The sequence below is a fragment of the Anser brachyrhynchus genome (assembly GCF_964034855.1).
Source record: "Anser brachyrhynchus genome assembly, chromosome: 3".
NCBI classification, from domain to species: domain Eukaryota; kingdom Metazoa; phylum Chordata; class Aves; order Anseriformes; family Anatidae; genus Anser; species Anser brachyrhynchus.
The window spans coordinates 3,969,425-3,993,495 of NC_137696.1; the positions used below are offsets into that span (position 1 = coordinate 3,969,425).

Sequence of the window (24,071 nt, forward strand, 5' to 3'; positions counted from 1 at the left end):
AGCATTTTCTTTTAAAAGCTGATTCAAATTCAGTACTTAATCATGCTACAGCAGAGCAAGAGCAGCAGCAAATTACGTTACAATTACATTAGAAATTCTTTTACAAGATTTTGTTTTCAGTCACTTCTAATCTTTCAATGGCTGCCATTGCCGGGGATGATATTTTCTTAACTACATTTTTGCCTGAAACTAACTGCTCTGATCAGAAAAAAGATTGGAATGTAAGGAAAATATGTATGTGCACATGTGTGCAGAGCAGACCGAGAGGGATGTGGTCACACTCAGTTAGAAAAATTGGTTTTGATATTACAAAACAATTCTTTTTTTTTTTCTTCTAATTGGCGTTTTTTTCTTTATTCTACCAGCTTATTTACTCCTGTACACCACATCATTCTCTCTGCTGCAGACTGCTACAATATAATATTACACAGATTTTTTTTTTTAAATTTAAGAAGGCATATTCTACTAACTGTGCTTCAAGTAACAGACCCAAAACACGGGCCTCAGGTACCTGTGTTAGAGCAGACACACCACTAAGCGGACGACTAAGTCATCTCGAAAGAGGTAAAAGAAGCTGACAGGCAACAGGACACACAGATTGGCAGCACGGGTTTTAAAGTCTCCCTTGTCTGCAGTTTTCTCACTCCTAACCCAGATGAAGTCAGATGATTCGAAGATACCCAGTGACATCTGTTTTCTGAAAACCATAGCAATGCCTGCAAAGTTTACAACACCCACTTTTGAAACAATCCCCAAAAGACAGCGCTGTCTGAGCAACCAAAAACTTGGAAGGACACTTAATTTGATGTTACAAGAAGATGACTACAATCCGGCTAATCTATTCCTGCCGTAAGACGAAATAAAAAATATACACGAATGTAGCTATAGTTGTGTAAGGATACCTAACAGAATTAGAACATTTTCAGGTAAAAGCTATGAAACTTGTATGGCTTCAACAAGGAAAGGAACGGGGCCAGCAACAGGTCAGTGCCTGCTGCAGAAATTTATTCTCAGCTTTATTCTTGCTACTTTTGCTTTTCGCGGCAAACACCACAAAGCAAAGTTTGCTAGCAAAAACATACTGCATCTCCCTCGCTCCCTGCCCCAACAAATCTGCATGTGCTCTTTTCAGCAGTCTGCAATACACTGGGATGCTGCAGCAAAGGACCAGCTGCTGCTTCACTGCATTCCTCCGTAGTGCTCCCACGCTGATGCTGGTGGTGGTCACGTTTTTCCAGCAGGAACTGCAAAAGCAGCCGATGGTCAATGTTAGTAACTTCCCCCTATCTTAAATAGGGAAAAGAACCCAAGACACTGTTGGATGAGAAGGTGGCTGGATTTCCTAATGGCTACACTACGTTAATGACTGTCTTTGGTAGCTACCAAGTAGCAGCCCCACTGCTCAGGAGGGGTGTCACGAATGCCACACATTTATTTCGTCAATATCTTCAAGAGACTGTTTCTACCTGAAATCTTAAGCAAGATAAGCACCACATTGCCAGAGAGTAAAGGCTCGCTAGTCATGACAAACTGAGCAGCTGCCACGCCGTTTGATGAAACTGCCAATTTCCATGCCAATACAGCAACGCCCTCAATGAGGCATTTTGCCAAAATACTCAAATCCCCACGGAGAAAACAGTGAAGTAATTCCACAGCAACAGCCACAGCACGTTACGGTACCTCTCACTTCTAAAAACACAGTAGATACAGCATTATGGGCTACAGCAAGAACCCAGCGTTTTTTAGCTCCAGACATTAAAAAGCAGAGAAGAAAATTGTTTTTGTAGTAACATGACAGGCAACATAAACCATAAGGAAGTTGATAGCCGCATGTGCCAAGCTCGCACGTTTCCGAAGAAGACGTTTACAAGCGGGCTTCGAGGCAGAAGTTCGCAGATGCGGCGTTCGAGTCGGTTTTGAACGGTGGTGGCAGGCGGGGGACCCGTGCTTGCGAGCAGGCGGCACGGCTTTGCAGTTGTTTTGCAGGCAGCCCAGAAGGGCGAGGTAAATAAACAAACAGAGGGAGCCGAGCCAGCAGCAACTTGTGACGGGCGCTGTCACTGGCTGTCAGTCAGCCGGGATCATCTGCTCCTCCAGCTGATGTGTTCTGCTGGAAACTGCTCCACACGCACCGAGCTTCCACCGAGGCTGCGGGTACTAAATAGAGCCCCCGCTGAGGCTTAAAACCAGACTTTTCATCCTTCTGAGGAGCCTACCTGCGGTGCTGATAAGGCATTGTTACGATGCAGCGCGGCTCGCCCGACCTGACAAGCACGCTGCGGCCAAAGGGGATGCTCCTGCACTGGCGCAGACACCAGCATTTGTCCGGCTCCATCTCCAGCCGGATCAAAAGGCAGCACCAGCAGAAGATGCTTCATTTTGGGGGGGGGAGTCTGATCTTCTGGCTGTTGAGCTAACTAAAGGATTGGCCGAACACGAGCACTGCTGCAAAAGAGGAGACAGGGCTGCCCTCTGTGGTAGCAGCCAGCCACTCTGATGGCTCGGCTGCACTGTTAAAGCCCGTTTTCAGATGTGCCTGCCTGGAGCATCAGGGAACTGAACCCGGTAACCCGAATCCCTTCTGCCATACGCGCTTAGGCTCCTCTGTGTGCGCAGAGCGCAGCGCTGACCCGGCACAGGCCTGGAATGATTGTGGTTGCACAACCCGTAGCAATCACGGCTTGCTCGCTAAAGAATTTACAATTGCAATCAGTCTCTCTCTGCATCCCCTGGGAAAAATGATCAAGAAGAAATGAAACAGGCTTTGTTATATCCACGGACAATAATGTAAAATAACATCAAATAGAAATAAAGACAAATGCCAGCAAGCCAGCAACAAATAATGTTTTCATTCCTCACTGGAGTTATTTTTAGATGTGTTCATATTTAAATACAGAGGTAATTTCCCAGTGCAGCTGTTAACACTTCTTCCTGAACTTCGCTTGGATTTGGGGTGTTGCATCTGCAGGCACTTGCAAGGCAAACTTCTGGTTTTAGGGCTTTAAAACTCAGAAAGCAAATGTTTCAAGCGTTACTACCAATAAATATGCTTTGTATCACAGGGGATACTATGGTCATTTTATTTGCAAAAGGTTTAAGGTTTTCTATGTATTAAAACAATTTTGCTATCCTAACAAGCATCTTGTGGTAGGTTTGGGGTTTTTTTCTTTGTTTCCTTGCTTTTTTTGTTGTTGTTTTTTTGTTGTTTTTAACCTATCGAAAGCCATACTGAGATATGTCCCAGGTGTACAACAGCTATTAATAACACGCTAATCCAGGCCTCCAGGCGGGGGTTAGTAACACAACTGTTAAGAACCATTGTTAGGGTCAAGCACTACTCCAGTTTTATTCAGGGACTCGGTCTCTCTCTCACTTGAATTAAGATTTTTTTATTTGTTAGTAAGTCAAAATTAAACATTTCTCACACGTGAGCCTGTTGCTTTATCTGAAAGCCTGCTTGCCTACGAAGACGTAAATCAATGCTTTAATTAGGAACATGGAAATACCCTACTGGATTCATACCACAGGTCTGACTTGTCCAGTCACACCATCAAGTAGTTTTTGCACTCACAGCTACTTACAAAACTGAGCTTCGCACCTACAAGTTTTGTTAAAATACCCCAAAACTAGAAATGGATTCAGACTCTGGTTTTATATCCTGTCTAGAGTACCAAAGCCAAACCACCTACGAGCACATCTCACAGCACATCTCTCTATCCCAGGGCCTCGCTTACCAACTGTACTGCAGGCTTTCTGCTTTACCCGCTCGGTTGGCAGACATCGGCCTGTCCTCGACCTGCCATCGATCTCCTCTCCAGAGGGAATGACGATCGAGCCTGTGGCACTGATGCCATGCACACAGCTGCCTCCATCCCAAGCCCAGCCAAAATGCCTGCGTTTTCCAGAGTCACAGAGCTGAAGGTCTCCGATGGGCTTCTACAGGTTGCTTCTCTTCTGGATGCCCAACATTTCCCCAGAGGCTTTGGGATTGGCAGCAGCAATTAGCTTGTGTCCACAGAAGGAAAAAGAACAAAAACTTTGAGGAAAGAGATTAAAGATGGATTAAGCAAGGAAAAAAAAAAAAAAAAAGTAGAACGCCGCTCCAGATACTAAGCTCAAAATGACTTCCAGATCCCATTTCCCACGTAACTTCAGCCTCTTACCACTTCAAGGAGTGTCACCCTCAGCAGCGACGAGGCATGCTGACTAAATAATACAGGCACATCGCCTGCTCAAAGCAATCCCCTGCTCCTGTCTTTCTCCCAGTGTCCCCGCTTACCAGCGGGCTCTGGGCAGACATCCAGCAGGGGAGTCTGCACACAGCAGTACCAGTCGCTCACCCTAGCCTGGGCAGGGTGAAAACCAAAGGGGGATTGCCCCCAGAGACCCTGAGAAACCCTCAGCATGAATGGATCTCCAAGAAAACAGAGCTGGCCAACTCTCAGAAAGGAGCTTTATCGCCACGTCCTAGACACATTCCAGGCAATTGCACTGGTAGAAGGTAAAACCGGGATGTGTAAGTGGGAGAAGTAGATGTAGAATACACATATGCCTTACAACTCCCCCCTTTTTTTTTTTTTTCCTGTTTAGCTTCAAGGAGCTCTGCACAGTACATGCAGCCAGCAGATGCTGAAGACAAGCCAGCTTCCACACACTGATTCACGCAGATGGTGCTGGTGGAGGCGATTCTCAGACAAGCCACACTTGTACTCGCAACCAAGATAAAGTTTCTGCCTATATATCCTCTTCCCGAGCCTGAATCTCATCAAATCGAACTGTACTCTTCATGTTCAGGGAAATTTTAAAATTCCCCTTAACTTATTTTTAATCACTGTATCAATTTGCAACATCCTGCCAACAGCATTAGCTGCTGTCAAGCAAAACCATTTCTGCAACGCCCTCTCTTTCTGAATAGACAAAGACGGAACGATCACCCCTTACTTACAACTAAACAAATCTGTTCAGACAATGTAAACTTAGTCCTTCCTGAGAATAAACACTTTTGAGTTATTCATGTATTCAGCACTGGCACATAGCCTTTCGCGATTTCAAAACCAGGTATTACACAAGCAAATCAGCAAACGCACAGACTGCAGCTTACTGCTGGATGGTAACACAGACCAGACAAACAACACAAACAGCTAGGGCGGTGCATTTGGCCGAAATGGCATGCTAATGCTTTGATTTGATTTGCATGCAAAAGGAGGGGTAGTAAAATATTTGTATAGAGAGCAGATCATCACCTTCAGCCTTCACCAGCGCTATATCCAAGCAATTGCTTCAAGTTACAGAGGATACTGAATATTCAAATTGGGTAACTAATACGTTATGGATCTGTACAGAACTTGACCACGGCAATTTTAGATCAGACCTTTTGCTCAGCTAGTTTGAGACCTTTAAAGAAGGAAATAAACCAGGAAACTCTTTAACATGCAAATGTGGGCTGGAGGAGAAGGACAATGAGGGAGAAAAGGGTTCAGAAGAGGCAGCTTCTCATGGCAGGAGATGGACACACAAAGAGCTGGAATGTGAAGGCTCCTGCGTGGGTTTGCCGTGTAGAAGAGCACAAAGCTACTGAGCACTGCAGGAGGAGGAGAGGAGGCTGCAAGGAGCAGGGTGCTTACAGAAGGACGGGCAGAAAGGTGCCAACAGACAACGGTGAGAAGAAAAAGAGATGCAGCAAAAGCCCCGAGCTTATCAGGAGGTAAAGCAAACAAGGAGAAAGGACCAGGAGAAGAACCATTTTGGTGGCCTAAAAATACACTTGTGAGAAGGGATGTGACTTTCAAGTTTTCAGTATATCCCTGTAAAGAACTACAATTTATGAAAACTGTGTCCGAAAATAAAACTGTTCTTTTAGCTATGTGTATTGTTTAATCCTGGAGCTCAGAGGAGGGTAAATTCCACCCTAAAATCCATCACCAAGGGAACATTACCTCCTCCATGAAAATATTTCTTTGTCTCAGCAAATCTCATTTTGAGTCACGATATCTAATGTGAGAACTGGTCTTCATTTTGCAAAGTGAAATCACCCTCAGTCAAATACTCGTCATGCTTACGTAACTAACACTTCGAGACATCTTGCGTTCTAAGTGCACTTAGGGCAACGTTTTCACATTTTGTTATTTAACTTCCCGCACCCAGATTTTTCATCCAAAAACTTCTGACAACTGCTCAGATTTTCAGGCAGCGGAGAAAGCAAATTCAAACTTCAAATGGATAGACCTGCTAGACCCAAGGAAACCAACAAGAAACATGAATTTTTCACCGAACAGATGTCTGCCTTGTAGCAAGGAGGTCACGAACACCAACCGCAAAACAGCACCAGAACCCCAGCAGCACGGAACACAGCACCAGAAATTTTTGCTGCTTCAGGAGATCTATCCTTTTGGTTTTGAGTATTTGTCTACTACAGGTATATCCATATAAAATGCATTTACCACTGTGTTTGGCTCACTGTAGGCCTTACCCATAAAAACTTGAATTTGCAAATATAAGAAATGCCCTCGGGGAAGAATAGCTGTTTTGTCCTCTGCAGGATTCTTCTCACGCATGGCAAACGTTACTAACAATCTAGTTAAAGTTTGCAAGGTTGTTTGGAAGGATTGTTATCTTTCCTTCCTTTAGCTCACATTTGGTGGGGATCTTTCAAAGCTGTGTCAAGTGTATGGAAAGCCTGTTCTGTTTTGACAGCATCACTTACTTTGTCAAGCTTGCAAGCAAGAAGTCTAGAGACAGTCGTGAAAGAGTTAGCTCCTGCTTCTCCTAAAAACTTTGTCAAGGTGGCTTCATGGGTTGACACTTAGAGGAAATTGCCTCCCAGACACAGAAAGCAATCGGTCTGAAGCATTAGGAACAAACTTTCCTGGTATGAACTTTACCCAGTCAGCTCTCTTTATCCATTTCTGTGCATTCTGTAAGTTAAAAAAAAAAAAGAGCTTGCTTGTAGGCTTTGCAATTTCATATAGCCCATTAAGTTACTTAATTTTGCTATCAATAGCACATGATGTGATAAGCAAAACTGTTTATTCGCCTTAGGAAAAATAGCAATGTGGTTGCATCAGGGGTGTTTCTGAGTTGACAGGGCTTTCCCTGGGGCTACTGAGGAGAGCTGGGAAGAAGAACAGGCAGAAAGCATGGAGAGAAGGGAGAGGAATGGCAGAAAACACAGGTGCAGTGGTTTAATCTCCTGGCCCTTCAAGTCAGACAAAAGAATAATTACAATTACAACTATTCTCTCTCAAACACTCCTGTTGGGAGGAGAGAAAATTTAAAAAAAAAAAAAAGAAAGGAAAAAAAAACCAGCAGTCTTGAACCCAACCAATTTAAAACAAGTATTTAGTATTTTAGACCCTTCGTATCTGTTTAGCTCTCCCGTGGACCGTCTTTCACGATCACATTCTCATTTTTGTCGCATTCGATACAGAGCTGCTGCCCCAACTTTGACAAGTTACTGTAGGAACACATACAATGCTGAAAGTTGAGTTTGACAGACATTTACTTTTGAAGGAATTAATCCACATTGGATTCTAATTTTAAAATGACTCAAATATTTTAAAAGCGCTTATTCAAACTGTAATACACATTTGCTGAGAAACTGTGCTTTAGGCAATATCAGAAAATCTTATAGGAAATATATCAGACAAAAGTTCATATATTATAGAGCTTCCTTTTCTTAGACGTCTCCACAAATCAAGCAATGCCTAGCTTGGATTTGGGACAGCCTGCTTTGAGAAAATCAATATAACCTGATAAAAGCCTAAAGCTAAAAACCACTAACACTCATTTCAGGGTATTTCATTGAATATCAAGCTATTACTCTCAGCATTATCTAAGAGAAATCCGTCCTTGAGGAGCTCAAAGCAGCAACGGTTCAGTTTCCACTCGCAAAGCCAGCTCACTGTCCTCTGCACCAAGGATGACTGATCTCTGATTCAATTTTGCTTCCCGGTCAATGTGTTTGGTTTCTTAACGTTTCATAAATGTCTTGCCTAGAAACATTTATGACTGAAACCTGATTTACAGTAGGACAAAGGAGATCCAAAACACTGTCGAGTCACAGCCAGAGTCCTTCAGGTCAACCTTTGGCTAAGGGCAGCTCCCAGAACCGCGGCTCTTATCATGCCGTCAGGGTGCTCAGAAAAACAAACAAGCAGCATCATTATCACTTTGACCTGACAGCACCTTACACGTGTATGTTATAAACTTGCATTATCATTCTTGGAAACACATTGTATAGCGTAAGCACTCTGGATTTCCCATCTGCCATCTTCCAAACGCTCTCAGGTTGGTAAGTGTTAACAAAATCACCATCTTTTCCAAAAGGTAATTTCCCTATAGGTCTGACAAGCGCTTCATCTCCATGTCACAAGCATTAATTAATTTTATATACAAAATATAGGTGAAAAGACTATTTTAACTTCAGGATTCAATTAAAATAACTCATTATATTGGTAAGGCTTGATACCGCTGCGTTACATATGCATATTTTTATTCCCCACCCATGAGCTACCCCATCAGCATTAACAGAGTTCCTCAATTGTCCTGAAATTCAAGAAGCCTTGAATTTCTATAGATTAAGAAGAAAATGGAGAACGGGGTCAAGCTCTCAACACACATTTTTTTGTGGAAAGGATTTTAAAAGCAACCCATGTTCTCACGAAGTATATTTAAGGATTTTACATAAAAGAACCCATTCAAAAATATGCTTGTGACAACATATGAAAAACCTTTTAGTACCCTAGAGCAGCTGTGACTTGGTAAAATCTAATTATTTCTCATGTGCCCATTGGAATTCTCCAGGAATACTAACTGTAATTTCTAACTGCTGCCACAAGCACTGGGCCAGACTTGGAACAGCACCAAAAGGTAGCTGAATGAGCACCATAGACAACTTTTATGAATATCCCAGAGTATATGCTAAGGTTTAGTGATACGGCACAGTAATATAGCACCGCAATCAGGTAACTAATGCAACTAAGTGAGGCGTGAGCAATACCAAATACACAACGCTTTTGAAAAATGATGCTATAATCTTAACGGAGTCTCTGTTAAAAGATCTACTCGTTATTCAGAGCATCTCAAAATGCTTCCTTTGTTACCAGTCCATTGTCCTGCCCCACACAACCGAACACACTCTGTAACACCAAGTATACTTATGTCTGTGTAGTACATGTGCATATGTACACAAACGGACAGGCGTAAAATGTGTTATATATACATTAAAATTTATAAGCAATACAGCTCTGCATACTGAGCTGATTAGGGCACAGCTCACCCTGCCAGGACTGTCAACAGAGACCCCTGTACCTTAACTTGAAGTGAACTTCTTATTAGTTTTTACCGTCTTTGGGGAAAGATTAGAACTGAAGCGATAAAGCAATAAATAAATAAATCCCTTTCCCTTGTTGTCGGGGAAGACCAATCCAGGATTTCTTTTTTAAACCTTTTGAATAAATATGGAACATATAGAGCGTTTCAAATATAACGTTTCAAACACCTAAATATCACGCATGACAAGCAGTATTAAATAATCTATTAAAATTCTCTTTAAAAAGGGTGAGACTGGACTCTTCCTAGTTTGTTTTTGATGAAAGGAGAACGGACGGACTTCCAATGTCCAGGCTTTGGAAGGAAAGTGCCGCTTTCCAGGGCTTTCCACGGGCCTCGGGGAAATGGAGCTCCTGGAGCGAGGCCTTGAGCCAGCAGCACTGGGAGCGGGGTGGGCACGGCTGGTGTGGGGACCCTGTGCCCCCTCATGACAGGACGTGCGCTGAGGTAGGGGACGGAGAAGCCCACCTCGTCTGTAATGACTGAGAGAGATAATCATCGAGCTATGAATAAATGGAGATTTAGTGGGGGAGATTTGGCTTTATGGGTGAACATCTGGGGAAGACGCTTCGCGGGTTGCCCTGTGGCTACCAGAAATGCCAGGTGTTGTTAGAAAAGTCGCTCCTCCAGCGCGAAGCCCACCCGCCCTGACGCAGCCTGCGGCCCCCCACCCCTTCAGCACTCGTTTATGGGGAGGGGGGGGCTAGAAAACACACAAACGCTTTTTAGCCATTTTTTATTTTATCTCCCATTTTCCTTAACACTCGCACAACCCCTAACTCCCCCCAACCCTCCAACACACCAAACCCCTCCCGTTTCACCCAGCCCCCCTCATTCCCGCCCCCCCCCGGCCACGGCGCCGCCGGCTGCTCCCCCTAGCGGCGGCACCGCGCCCCCCCCGCCCCCCGCCCCCTCCAGGCCCCGCCCCCTCCCCGTGGCCCCGCCCCCCGGCGGTGACGTGTGCGGCCCCGCCCCCGCGCGCTGCCCGCTGCCGCCGCGACTTGAGGGCGCGCGCCCGGCTCCGCGCGGCTCCGCGCAGCTCCCGGCACCGCGCCGGGATCACCGCGCCCGCACCGCCGCCGGCCCGGAGCTCGGCCCCTCTCCTGCCCCCACGCCCAAAGGCAACGATAAAAAAAAAGTCTCCGCGCCCCGCAGGTAAGTGCGGGGGCTTACGCGCTGCCTCCGCGCGGGTCGGGCTGCGGGAGGACGGGGGAACGGGGAGCGCGGGAGCCCCCCGCGGGGGTGCGGGTCCCCGGCGAGTTCTGGGCGACTTCGGGGCCGGAGCCTCCTGCCCTGCCCCGGTAGCCTCGGCTCCCCCCGCAGCCCTCCTCGTCCTCACCCCCTCCCCAAAAATCCCCGTCCCCAGCGCGGCCGGCCGCAGCCTTTTGTTTTCCCATCGCCAGCCCTGCAACTTCGCCTCTGCGCCGAGCCGGTCCTGCGGCGGCGGGCAGGGCTGCTCCTTTTAGTGTTAATTATTTCTATTAATTATTATTAATCATTGCATGTCCCCCCCCCCCCCCGCTGCTGGCGAGGCGCGGCAGGAGTTGGGCGAAGCGCTGCAGCCCGCGGGGCGCCCACGCGGTCCCGATCCCAAACCCGGTCCCGATCCCAAACCCGATCCCAAACCCGGTCCCGATCCCAGTCCCTGTCCCGGTCCCTGTACCCATCCTGATCCCAGTCCCAGTCCGGATCCCAATCCCGGTCCCGATCAGGTCCGGATCCCCAAGGAGCAGAGGAGGGAGAGGCCAGGGACTTCAAAAAACACCCCTTAATTATCTTGACCCCAATATTTGATTTTTTTTTTTTTTCCCCTCCTCGCCTGGAAGATGCTGCCCGAAAAGACGGGAGCATGAATGACTGCGCACCCTCGGGCGCCCGGGGATGCGGCGTCTTAACGAACGGTGCTTTGAGTTAGGGCGAAAAATGCTGAATTAGAGTGAAAAATGCGTTTGTCAGTTCGGGCGTGCGGAGAGAGGAATTATCTGCTGCGAAACACAGATCTGTGTGTGCTGTCCTCGTCCATACATGCCACGCAGCGGGTCGTACTGGAGGTTTTGGTGCCCTTCCCTTCCCTTCCTCCCTCCCCCCCCAAATACCCTCAAGTTTCCTTTAATTTATTCCCAAACCATACAATACAGCCCTGTGTAAGATCGGTTTTCAAATACTTCATAAACAAAAGGTACGCCGGGGTTTATACGGGGCCAATTATCCTAAAATATACTGAGGTTATTCTGATTGTCCTATTCGTGCTGCTGTCGAGCTTTTCCATTTCTCCATCGACGTTTAATCACTTCTAAAAGCTGTATTTATTTTTCCTGCCTTCCCTGCTCCTCCTGTACACCAGAAACGGTGACCGAGCCTCGGTGTACATTTAAAATGTTAATTCTCCTTTTTTTTTTTTTTTGGTACATTTGTACCACTTCATTTTAACCGGAGAGTGACCAGATAAATACCGCTGTTAATGCAGCCAGCACGGGAAATAAGATTCTGTAAAGTCTCTGAAAGGGTGATTTATTTTATTTTAATTCCCCCTTCGGAGGCCGCCTCTGTTTTTCTCAACAGGAGACTTTGGTGTAATTAAAGCAGAGAAAACTGGACAGCAGCAAAAAACATCTGACTTGTGGCTCTTAAAAGCACGGTTTTTGCAGCGTGTACCACCCCCCAGTGGGCAAAAAAACTCCGTAGTAAACTCGCAGCGAGCTTTCATCTTCGGAAATAAAAGCGTGCGTGTTGCAGCCAGAACGAAATAAAGGTGCACGTCTGGGGATTTTGCTTTGGGGTTTTCTTTGGGGTTTCCCTCGGCACCCTGTCGCTCTGGGCGGGAGGCAGCAGAAGCGGAGGCTGCAGTTTGCAAACTTGGCGCCGCGGTTCTTCGGGGCGGCCTGGGTTGGTAGCTGGCCATCTTTGTCTGCTTCGAGCAGGCAGTGCGAAGGGGCTGCCGCTCCTGCAGCCTTTCCTAACCGCCTCCAGGCACGAGGCGGCACGGAGTTCGTAGGATTGCCGACGTGAGAGCCCTGTGTCCTGGGGGCCCTGGGGAGCAGCCGGCGTCCTCCTGAGCCGCGCAGCCGGGAACAGCCGACCTGGCCCCTCCGTGGTGCCCCAAGTTTTCTGTTCCCAACGAGCAGGCAAGGGTTTGAGAAGGGAGAGAAACAAAACTACCACGGCTGTACCTCTGTTTGAGTGATATTTTTTTATACGCTGAAAGGTTTGTGCCAGGAGCTCCGTAGCAGGTATAATGCCACCTGCATTTGTCAGAGGGAAAAACTGTGATTTTTCCCTTGAAAGCACGGCAGCATTTGTGCTCCGTTCTCTCGGCTGAAGCGCAGGCAGGGCAGCTCACCTCGGCGGCAGCTCTCAGAAGAAAACCTAGCAGCCATCGCTGGCCAAAGCGGGCGAGCACCGAAGCAGCGAGCACGAAGCGGAGCAGAGCGCTCCCCTCCAAGTGCCTTTGGGACGGGCAGCCTCTGCCCGAGCCAAGCGGGCACAGCCCGGAGCAAGCACCAGCAGCATAACGCTGGGACCCTCGTCAGGCTGATGCCTTCAAAGCCAGGAGGGGTGTTGGAAGTGAACTTTGGAGACCGACCACTGAACAGCTCCGGGTTCATTTCCACTCTCTGCGGCAAACAGGGGCTCGGCAACCCTCGGGTGTGGAGTTAAACTTCTGCCCAGCATCCATTTCTGCGCCAGAGATCATACCGAGACATGCATTTTTAAGACATGGGAGTTAGGTAGAACCAGCCAGACAAAGGCAATATTATGTATGTGCAACTACTGCATACGGTGGGGGGGAGCCAAAAAATAAATAACACCTTATCCAAGGTGGGGAGAGGCAAATTTCACCAGACTGTGCCCTGGAGAGCTCACCGTCACTTCACCGAAAACCTCTGCATTCTTCAGCCCCCAGAAGGCAGGCAGAGGACCTTCTGCTTGCCTAGCGCCGAACAAAGGAGTGGGGCACCTTCCTGAAACACGATAATCGTGGAAATTTCAGCTCCTAGACGCGGTGCTTAGAAAGCATTTTGCTGTCACTATCAACTAACTCGGAGTAATACACTTTAAAAAAAAAACAAACCAACAAAGTGCATTAAGTACAGATGAGCGGTGGGGAGCTGGTGTTGAAAAGTTTGTGAAGCTATTTGAGAGGAACCGTGGCTTTTGAGAAGTAACCTGGCTGTGCGGGCAGTAGGTGGCTTCACCATTGTTTTAAAGGGCGAGGAGCACAACGTTTTGTGTTTCTGGTCCATTTCAGGATACAAACACGGAGGTAATTCTGCAGTGTAAGTGCACTGACTGAGGTAAACTGATGGAGGCTTGTCAAATGCAGGTATTCTAATACTTTAAATGTTACTTTTGTCCTTTGTAACCTAAAAACACTGGACAGAAGTTGTCTCCCTTGGCCCTGTAGGGTTGGCGGTTAGAAATAAGCCCCTGCTTTTCGCAGCTCCCTGAGCTGTTGGCAGGGACCGCAGAGGTGGAGTAGAAATTCAAATAAGCAGCGTGACCTGAAGCGCGCCAGGTCTGGATTTTATTCAGGTTTTATCACAGCTTGGAAAGAAGAAATCTGTTTGGCACCGCTTTTAGGTAAACTCCTGGCTTTTCAAACATACCAAACCTTTTTTTTTTTTTTTCCGCTCTGCAGCTCGCATGCAAGCCAGGCGGCGCAGCTGGATACCACGTGTTACAGTAAATACAGTGCTCTTTGGTGTGTTTTCTTGTATAGTGCAAATTACCTTCCACGATTTAAAATGAGATGTCGTCGTGTCCCCCCCCCCCACCTCCGTAGCTGCAGCCCAGCGATAAGTCCAGGCCCAAGTCTCGGGCATTCCCTAGCTGTAGCAACGTGCTTGCTTACACAGTGTCCCAGGAAAGTGATTTAACCATGCAGTCCAGCAAAGTTCACGAAAACATTCAACTCCGAATAAAGATAAGCATAAAAGCTGCTGTTCGGTTGTTCTGACATTACTTTTGTTACCAAAAAGTCTTTTTTATTTTTTTTTTGCATTTAAAAAAATGAATTTTGGCACCTGCTTTCTGAAATCCATCTTTTTCTTCTCTGCTCAAAATTAACGCCTTCTTTCAAAGCCATGTGTCCATAAAGCCTCCTAATTTGATGTCGCGGAGACCTGGACACAGTGCCTGGCCCAGTGGGGGTCACTTCTCTTTTCATCCTGCAGGATCAGCTATAATGGCTGGGTGTCAGGGAATATTTAGAGACAGCTCAAGAGGAGGAGAGTTTGAGCATGGCAGCAGGATTCCCTTCTTCTCTGTAGACAGATCACTGGAGCCTTTGATATGCAAAAACATTGTTTTCAGCTATGGCTTGAGATATAAAAGGGAAGTGCAAGATATCAAACAATCAGAACCTGAAGAAAACTATTCTAAGTTTAGAAAAGGGAGTGGGGGGTATGGTCTTAATCCACATTTTTGAAACAGTGTCGTCTTCTCCAAAGAGACCTGCTTTTATTTTTCTCCCTTGTTTTTATGTAATTTTTGAGAGAACGGATAAAAAAATTCCAAGACCCTAATGAGCTTTAGGGCTTTCATTTTAATCCTACACATTACTGCTATTATAATGGCAATAAATGAAGGGATGACTATCAAATGGAGCAAAGAAGAAACAGTTAATATGCTAGAAAGGTAAAATAAATGCACTTTTTCATGTTTATGTATATGTAATGTATGCATACTACAGACTCTGTTTTGATCAATACTAATGTGCTTTTTTTTACAGCCTACTTGACAACTCTAAAAGTTCCAAAGAACAATTCATAGAGTTATTTTTTTCTATAAGTTTTTAAAAGTTATTGTAGCTTTCAAAGGCCTACTCAACAAATTTTTGTTCCTACTTCATAATTTAACTTCCAGAAAATACCCTCCGTCACAACTTCACATTAGTTCTTGAGAGAAATCATTTTTTATACAGCTGTTAAGCATGTGTTTATTTCCAAGTTTTAGGAATAGATCCTGGACTTAAGTTTCCACAAACACTTCAGTAATACAGACCAAGGAAATTGGACACTGCTTAATCTCAAAGAATGTGGAGCCTTTTTGTTCCATTTTCTACTGACTGCATATGTTAACCAAGCCCTAAAACACAGGAATTCCCGTATATCCCAAATGTGGCCACAGAGTTTTTACCTTAAATAAAGCATATGTTAAAATACTTATTTCTGCCAATCTTACAGTGCATCTTTCATTTTAAGTTAACGATTGTCACTACAAAACTGCTGAAGCAAGGTGGAAAAAAAAAAACAGAAACCCTCAGATAAGCATGAAAGCAGCATCAGAAGAGCTAAAGCTTTGCGATTCCTTCAGAGAACAGTAACACCATCTCAAAAGTGGGTTTGATTTGCCTTTTTTTTTTTTTTTTTGTTAAATGGTCACCTTTTTATATGGAAGAGGAGCCTAATTTTATCTGTGTCAGTCAGTTTGTATCAGTGCAAATTTCCTGTTGCTACAGGATCTACTAAATGAGGACTTCATGATGCCTGCTCCAAATTGCAAGAGTTTTAAAGCAGAGACTGCTTTTGTGTAGGTCTATTATTTTATGATGGACAGAAGCAACTCTACCTATGCCCGTATGAAGGGAGCTAAGCAAGCATTATTATTATTCAGCCTGCTGTTTCTTGATAGCTTTCCAGTGCTGAGGCCTGCACTCAGTTGTTCCCTGGACTACATGCAATCACCAAAGGGAAAAGGAAGTAAATGTTAAAGATTTTTTTTTTAAATTTCAGACTTAACCATTTCTATTTCAGACAGATAGTGCCTACATGCTTTCAGGGAACAGAGACTTGGTATCTCACCAGATGCTTTCTGCAGTAGTGCTATGAAGTAGCCCGAGTTAAAATATTGCCATTCAAAAATGACCAAATAATCAGAGTTCCTCAAGAAATAGGAAGAGCCAAGATTATTTTTCTTTCTTGAAATGAGAAAAATCAGGTTAATAAAACACCAGTCTAAATAGTGATTCCACTGTGCAAAATGACAAATACAAGTGCTAAAAGGTTCATACAGCCTGGCATACTGAGCACACTTCATGGAGAAAACCCACATATTATCTCTGTTGTCAAAAAGCTGACACAGATGACTACTAGCTAGTTCACAATTCAGGAACTGGATGTTGCAGATGTGAAATACTAATTCTGTTTGAGTGAAAACTTTTCCTCTTTCATCCAAGAGCTATTGAATGGTGTTTAAATCATCTTAGATTTAAAGCCAAGGAGAGGCTGATGATACACCTCAGTTTACTAGGGAGAAAAAGCAAGCAAACACATTGGCCTCCTCCCAGGAGGCAGGACTGCCATTTGTCCTCCAGTGGGAAACATAACTTACACAGATTTTGTTACCATCTATTAATGCAGGATGACTTCATTTGCTACTGGAAGGAGAGAAAAGATTTGTTCCAGCAAAACTGCAACAGCACGAGACTAAACAGCAAAAGATGTTTTTGAACGTCTCTGCATTTTGTTGAAATACCGTCGCTTTGGGATAACGAGCTGTGCTAGTTAATAAACAGCATAATTTATATAGGGATGCAGCACAACTCTGAATACTAGTGTCCACCACCAGTTGTTATTAATTACAATTTTTTCTGTTTGTTTTTACTTTACAGGAAGTTAAAGGTTCGAGGAAAGCTTTAAAGGGGAGTTCTCTGGGAAGGAAGGAAGACTGTTGTGTCTTTTCATGAAGAAAACCACCCGACTTGCATGACGTGCTGAGGGCAGAGCGACCTGCCGTCAGTGCAGCGCAGGAGGAGATCTTTCCTGCATTACAAATTCGGAACAAGTGTTAAAAAGTGAGAGTTGAAAAATGGTCCTCCCCAAAAGGCATGGATGTACCAGGATGTAGCCACTGTACAAAATTTACCCTTGGATAATTCTGGACAGAGATAAAAGCCCGCTGCTGGCCTCCTGAAGAGGCGACCACCATTCCAGCCTGAGCATAATGAATAGTTTCCATCACGCGGCGCTCAAGTCACCACCGCCGACAACTACACCATACACAAGAGTTGGTACGAGTTACAAAGAAAGTAATTCTTGTTAAAGGCGTTAAACCAAACAAAAGAGGCTGTCCTTTCACAGACTTTACATGAAGACAAAAATAGAAGGAAGTTGAAGCTTTTCTCCTCCCTGGCCTGGTGTGCTTATGTACCATGATAAATCTTTGTTGGATTGCTCCCGAGCGTAGTGCCAGGAGGCTCGCACTGCCGGAAGGATCGTTCAAGTAAACGCGGCCGAGGGAGAAGCAGCTCCATGGAGTAAAGTGTAAGAGCAGCTCGCGAGACAGAAATTGCGTTTGCTGGACATCCTCAAGCACAAAATTTACTCTTACCTTTAAATACGGTAGGATCAATATTAATTTGTTTTCCTTTTCGTGCCTCGGAGAATAAAGTTCAATTAATATATGAACCCACAAGAGAAGGAAAGGGTCATGGCATCTCGTAATGCATAGGTCATCTTATAAAAGTTTTCACAACCCTAATTACAATGGTAATTGAATTATGTTGTCTTAAAAGCTATAAAAATGCTAATTACCTGAGCTCAATGTACAAACATACAACCAGTGCAAAGCACAATTTCAGTCTCAAGAGTTAATTTATATTGTCCTTACCTGCACAGTTTGAACTAATAAGATGTGAAAATGTGGTTAAACCTGCCAAATAGGCTCTTATTAGCGTACTGCTCCGTAAGAAGACTTTTGAGAATGACAAATATTTAAACATGAAGTTAGGCATGTAATGAAATATTCCATCCAGTCAACTAGAAAGCCACAGCTCTAACAGCTATGTCAGTTTGTAAGCTACACACCAATTGTTATATTCACCTTTTTAAACATTCCATCTCGAAAAAGAAGAGTAAGCTGCAGTGTTTGTAGAACACACAACATAATGTTGAACACTTGAAAAAAATCAAAAAAGCTCTTTAGCTGGTCTTTGCTCTCGTCTGCATTTTATACTGTGCCAGTAGGACTTTCTTGAACCTGCAGAATAGCTACCAGTGAACTCGTGGGTTTGGTGAGAGTATTATAGTTCACATAAGGGCTCCTAGGTAGTTAGCTGGCTTAGGAATTACTTTTTATCTTTTCAGATACAGAATGATTTACTTGAACTCTGGTTTGACTTCAGCTCTGTACTTATCTGGTATCTGTGAACAAAGATCGTCTCTACACGTGAAATGTGGAGGAATCCTCAGAAGGAGCCTTCTTGCTTAAACAGAGCCATTTACAGATCAGACATACCTGATTATATTACTTTAAATTACCAGGCAGAACAGTTTATTAATTGAATTAGTAAAAGAAGGAGTATAATAACTGATGTAGAGAAAATAAAATGTCTGCAAACTTGAATTTATTTTCATGTGTGTGTTTCAGATGTCTTCTGTAATGTTGAAGTTGAATTTTCATTGGAGTTTCTTCGCTGATGATCTGGATAATTTTGTTTGTTTGGTTTTTTTAGATTGTTGAAGATCAGAACTGTATACAAATCTCATCATTCCTGACCATGATTAGTGTAACCTGGAGCATCTTCCTAATTTGGACTAAAATAGGGCTGTTACTTGACATGGCACCTTATTCTGTTAGTGCCAAACCATGCCCTTCAGTATGTCGCTGTGATGTGGGTTTCATATATTGTAATGATCGCGATTTGACATCTATTCCTACAGGAATCCCAGAGGATGCTACTACCCTCTTCCTTCAGAACAATCAAATTAATAATGCTGGGATTCCTTCAGAACTGAAGAACTTGCTTAGGGTGGAAAGAATATATTTATACCACAACAGCCTAGATGAATTCCCCACTAACCTCCCTAAGTATGTTAAAGAACTGCATTTGCAGGAGAATAACATAAGGACCATTACTTATGATTCACTTTCACAAATTCCCTATCTGGAAGAACTGCATTTGGATGATAATTCGGTTTCCGCTGTTAGCATTGAGGACGGAGCTTTCCGGGACAACATCTATCTCAGACTTCTTTTTCTCTCTCGAAATCACCTTAGCACCATTCCCTGGGGTTTGCCTAAAACGATAGAAGAGCTACGCTTGGATGATAATCGTATTTCCACGATTTCAGAGCTGTCCCTCCAAGACCTTACAAATCTAAAACGCCTTGTTTTAGACGGAAATCTTCTAAATAACCATGGATTAGGAGACAAGGTCTTCATGAATCTAGTCAATCTTACAGAACTGTCATTGGTCCGCAATTCACTCACAGCTGCACCAGTAAATTTGCCAGGAACAAACCTAAGAAAACTTTATCTTCAAGAAAACCATATAAATCGTGTGCCACCCAATGCTTTCTCTTACTTACGGCAGTTGTACCGGCTAGATATGTCCAACAACAATCTCAGCAATTTACCTCAGGGTGTCTTTGATGACCTGGACAACATAACTCAACTCTTCCTTCGTAACAACCCTTGGCACTGCGGGTGCAAAATGAAATGGGTCCGTGACTGGCTGCAGTCCTTACCCTTGAAAGTGAACGTGCGTGGGTTGATGTGTCAGGCGCCGGAAAAAGTCCGTGGAATGGCTATCAAAGACCTCAATGCTGATCTGTTTGACTGTAAGGATGATATAAGCACCATCCAAATCACCACCGCGGTGCCAAACACGTTGTACCCGGCCCAGGGGCACTGGCCGGTTTCTGTGACCAGACAACCTGAGATGAAGGCTCCCAACCTGAACAAGAACTACAGAACCACAGCCAGCCCAGTGCGCAAAGTCATTACGATATTCGTGAAATCCGTGAGCACGGAGACCATTCACATCTCCTGGAAAGTCGCGCTGCCGATGACTGCTCTAAGACTGAGCTGGCTCAAGATGGGCCACAGCCCTGCCTTTGGATCTATAACGGAAACCATCGTCACCGGAGACAGAAGCGACTACTTGCTGACGGCGCTCGAGCCCGAGTCGCCATACCGCGTCTGCATGGTTCCCATGGAAACCAGCAACATCTATCTCTCCGACGAAACGCCCGAGTGCATCGAGACCGAGACGGCACCCCTCAAGATGTACAACCCGACCACGACCCTCAACCGGGAGCAGGAGAAGGAGCCTTACAAAAACTCCAGCTTGCCCCTGGCCGCCATCATCGGCGGGGCAGTGGCACTGGTGGCCATAGCGCTGCTGGCGCTGGTGTGCTGGTACGTCCACAGGAATGGGTCCCTCTTCTCCCGGAACTGCGCCTACAGCAAGGGACGCAGGAGAAAAGATGACTATGCCGAAGCGGGAACCAAGAAGGACAACTCCATCCTGGAAATCAGGGAGACTTCTTTCCAGATGATACCCATCACCAACGACCAAGTGTCCAAGGAGGAGTTTGTAATACACACCATCTTCCCGCCTAACGGCATGAATCTCTACAAGAACAGCCACAGTGAAAGCAGTAGTAACAGGAGCTACAGAGACAGTGGTATTCCAGATTCAGATCATTCGCACTCATGATACTGAAGGATGTGAAAGACTGGTTTGGTTTTGGTTTGGTTTTTTTTTGTTTTTTTGTTTTATAAACGAGAAAAGACTGACTTTAACGGTTGCTGTTCTACTGCAAAACACTGGATTAAAGACTGACAAAGCAATGTACTGTACATTTGCCATATAATTTATATTTAAGAACTTTTTATTAAAAGTTTCAAATTTCAGGCTACTGCTGCGATTAATGTAGTGGGGATACCTGACCACAATTCTCTATTTTAGTATTTTTTAGTAATTTGTACTGTATTTTCCTTGCTAATATTGAAGTTACAGACCATTTAACTTTTGTGTTCTACTGAGTAAGATGACTTGTTGACTGTGAAAGTGAATTTTCTTGCCGTGTTGAGCAGTCAGAACATTCATCTGAGATCCTTGTAAGTGTAAGCACAGGCCATTTTTCACTTTGGTATTAATAAAATAATGTTAAACCTGGCAAATCAAGGAGATCAAGCCGTGGTTGCAAAAGCTCACAGAACTTTAAATGTTGGGTCTATTAAATCTGTAAACCACAACAATATTCAATAAACAAAAATGCGTGTAGTAATGGGCAATATCAGCTGTCTGGATATATCCATTCAACAATGGTGAAATCCAATTGAAAAGAAAATAATCAAATCAATTACATGCATGAGACTGAAACTGTTGACACGTGTAAGGAAAGAATTGACCCCTGGAAGAAAGCATAACGAAATTTCTAACAAGGAATTCTAAAAAAAATAAAAATGTGCTAGGCTCCAGAAACCATGGGGCAGATACGGTTTTAGGGATAGATTTCTGGTTATCAGCACCAGTGGTCTGCTTGTTACAGAGAAAACAGTGATGGATGGTCACAGGCGTTTGGGAGGCAGGGGCAGGGCACAAGGAGAACGCTTGGCTACTGCTCCGGAACAGCAATGGGCTGAGAGGAGAGTTTCGTAAGAAAAACAAGCAGGACAAAAAACAGGCAATGCAAGCAAGGTATAAAAAATTTTAGTCACAAAGGTAAACAAAATTGGGGATTACAGCTATTTTAAAGCATATATTCAAACAGGGCGTAGGTATGCGTTAACTATACTGCTGTTACAATCAGGAATACTGCCCATTACTGTCACAGTTTTCCAAAAATTCCTTGGTAAATCTGTAAGGTAACGTTTCTTTCTGCCTTCCTGCTGAACTATAAGCTATTTTCATGTTTAAACCCCAAGCCACTCTTTGTTGCCATAATCATTTGTTTCTTCAACTAAAAACCAAAGTGCATTGTACGCCCTTTGGCTAGTCTTGTATGTGCCTTGATCCAACGCTACATGTATCAAGCTTTTAAAAACAAAAGAAAAAAAATTTAAAAAAATAAAATACCCACTTTTTCATACGTAACTTAAATATGAAAAACATTGTTCTTATTGATGAATGAAGTTGAAAAATTAGTACAGAGCAAAGTCACGTGTCTGCAGTGCACTGGTAGGAAATTCACTCGAAAGCTACTACTTTTCAGGTCATGAGTTTCACCTTTTTCTTTGTTCAACACAGTAGCACACTTCCTGGGTTTCTTTAATTACTTTGAAAAAGCAAGTTTTCACAACTTCCAAGTGTGTTAGCAATGAACAAGAGGGAAAGCACAGAGTTACAGCCCTCCGAGATACAATTTTTTTCAACAAACACCAATAAAAAGATACAGGGACCTACAAAAGCTTAATATTTTGGACAATATTTCTGACAGGAAGGAATGTATACCAAATGCAAATCAATTATAAGAGAATTTTAACAGTGCTGAGCCTGACTGTTTCTCAATGACTGGTACAGGACAGAAGATGACGGGACAAAGTGAGAGACACCAAGACTGATGGTTTCAGCAGTCAACCAGCAAATGACCCTTTTGCCAGAGGTCCCATTTCCAGTAACACACAGCTCATTTCAGCCTCATTTTCCAGTTACAGCAACACCACCTGCAGTTTCAGAGCAGCGGAGGAGTCTCGATGGAGGAGCAGCATGGCGCTTCACCACCGACCTCCCGCAGTCCCATCGTCTCCTTTACAGGCAGCATCGTCAGGATCCACCATGCCAGAAGTACTAGGGGCATGTTCTGCTCAACGGCTCTGTGTGCAGCTCTGGGTGATGCACGGGACTATTTTGCCCAAGAGGCACACACAGCCTTGCTATGTTCCTGTGCAAAAGGCTTCCCGAGCAGTAAGTGGGAAGGAAAACCAACCCAGATGGAGAAGACAGACCTGTTTTGGTTTTTTCCATGTAAGCTAGCATACAGGGACCCTTACACCTGAGATGCATTTAATGTCTGGATCACTGGCAACAGATAATTAGTTCTTTGCCATCAGCTCTCCAATAGCAAAATTAAATGGGTTTTGCTGGGTTTTCAAGCTCTTGCTGCGAAAACCTCTCTCATAGTTGACTCAAAATGTATGATGTGTAAAGGGTAGCAGAAAACTCAATTCTCTCCTGTGTCTCTACTTAAACCATCCAGAGGCAGCCCAGTGACGGTACACACCATCTACCCACACTTCTCGGATGATTCCACACAAAGGTATAATGGGCTACAGCAAGTTGCCATTTGAGGAGGTAATCATGTACCAGTCCTACGTGCAAGGACTTTGCATTATAAAATTCATGTACTTTGAGACAAAAATATGCAAATCCAAAGCACCCTCAACAAGTTGCTCCAGTCATTCCACGTTCACCTCCACCAGAAAGCAGGTGAAAACCTGGAGAAATGATGCCATCCTCTGTGGCAAAACAGACCAGGTGTGCAGGCAGAGCCGGTTGCTTCCTACAGCAATTGCTGTCAATGGAAAAAACACGACACATCTACGGTTCTTGAGTTCTATGGCAGCTTTTACAGAACATGCATAATATTAAGACGTATCAACTTGGCAAGTGAAAGATTCGTTTCAAACTAGACTTCGTATTTTTTTCTTTTGATATTTACATAAATTTCTGTTCTGCTTCATGCCACGACTGTCTCCCAAGACTCTTCTGCTTAACATAGCACTACAGTTAGAGCATGCAGTGCTCTCCAGCACCATGCATAAATCCATTCTATTAGACAGTTCTGTATGTAGACAAATATGATTACTACATTGAGCAGTTTACTCATCATATTTATCAAAATTAATCCACATTAAATTATCTCAAATAACTTTAATTCCACGTTATTTCAGTCTACTGTCAAATATTTAATTTCAGAGCATGGAATGAAATTTTTTTCAACATAACCAAAACGTATGTGCCGAGTTAATTGAATCAGCATCTTCCATGTTAAAATTCTACGCCTGGTATC

General features: G+C 44.3%; 2 protein-coding genes across 13 annotated transcripts in view; one reads left to right on the plus strand and one right to left on the minus strand.

The window, feature by feature from the left end:
• The window catches only part of MACROD2 (mono-ADP ribosylhydrolase 2), an 861,442-nt gene that overhangs the window by 742,944 nt on the left and 94,427 nt on the right, over positions 1-24,071 (minus strand). The window lies entirely within an intron of this gene.
• FLRT3 (fibronectin leucine rich transmembrane protein 3) lies at positions 10,293-22,171 on the plus strand. Of its 3 annotated transcripts, none has more exons than XM_080587149.1 (3): positions 10,293-10,485; positions 16,943-17,672; positions 18,785-22,171. In XM_080587149.1, exon 3 carries the CDS (start codon positions 18,830-18,832, stop codon positions 20,771-20,773), a length of 1,944 nt encoding a protein of 647 aa, XP_080443275.1. In that variant the 5' UTR covers positions 10,293-10,485; positions 16,943-17,672; positions 18,785-18,829; the 3' UTR covers positions 20,774-22,171. The 3 variants fall into 3 exon arrangements, with proteins under 3 accessions (XP_080443275.1, XP_080443273.1, XP_080443274.1); XM_080587147.1 differs by having other exon boundaries at positions 10,305-10,485; positions 18,700-22,171; XM_080587148.1 differs by having other exon boundaries at positions 10,305-10,485; positions 16,943-17,594.

Coding starts and splice junctions, on each gene's coding strand:
- FLRT3 (XM_080587149.1), top strand. CDS start 18,830: ATGATTAGTGTAACCTGGAGCATCTTCCTAATTTGGACTAAAATAGGG.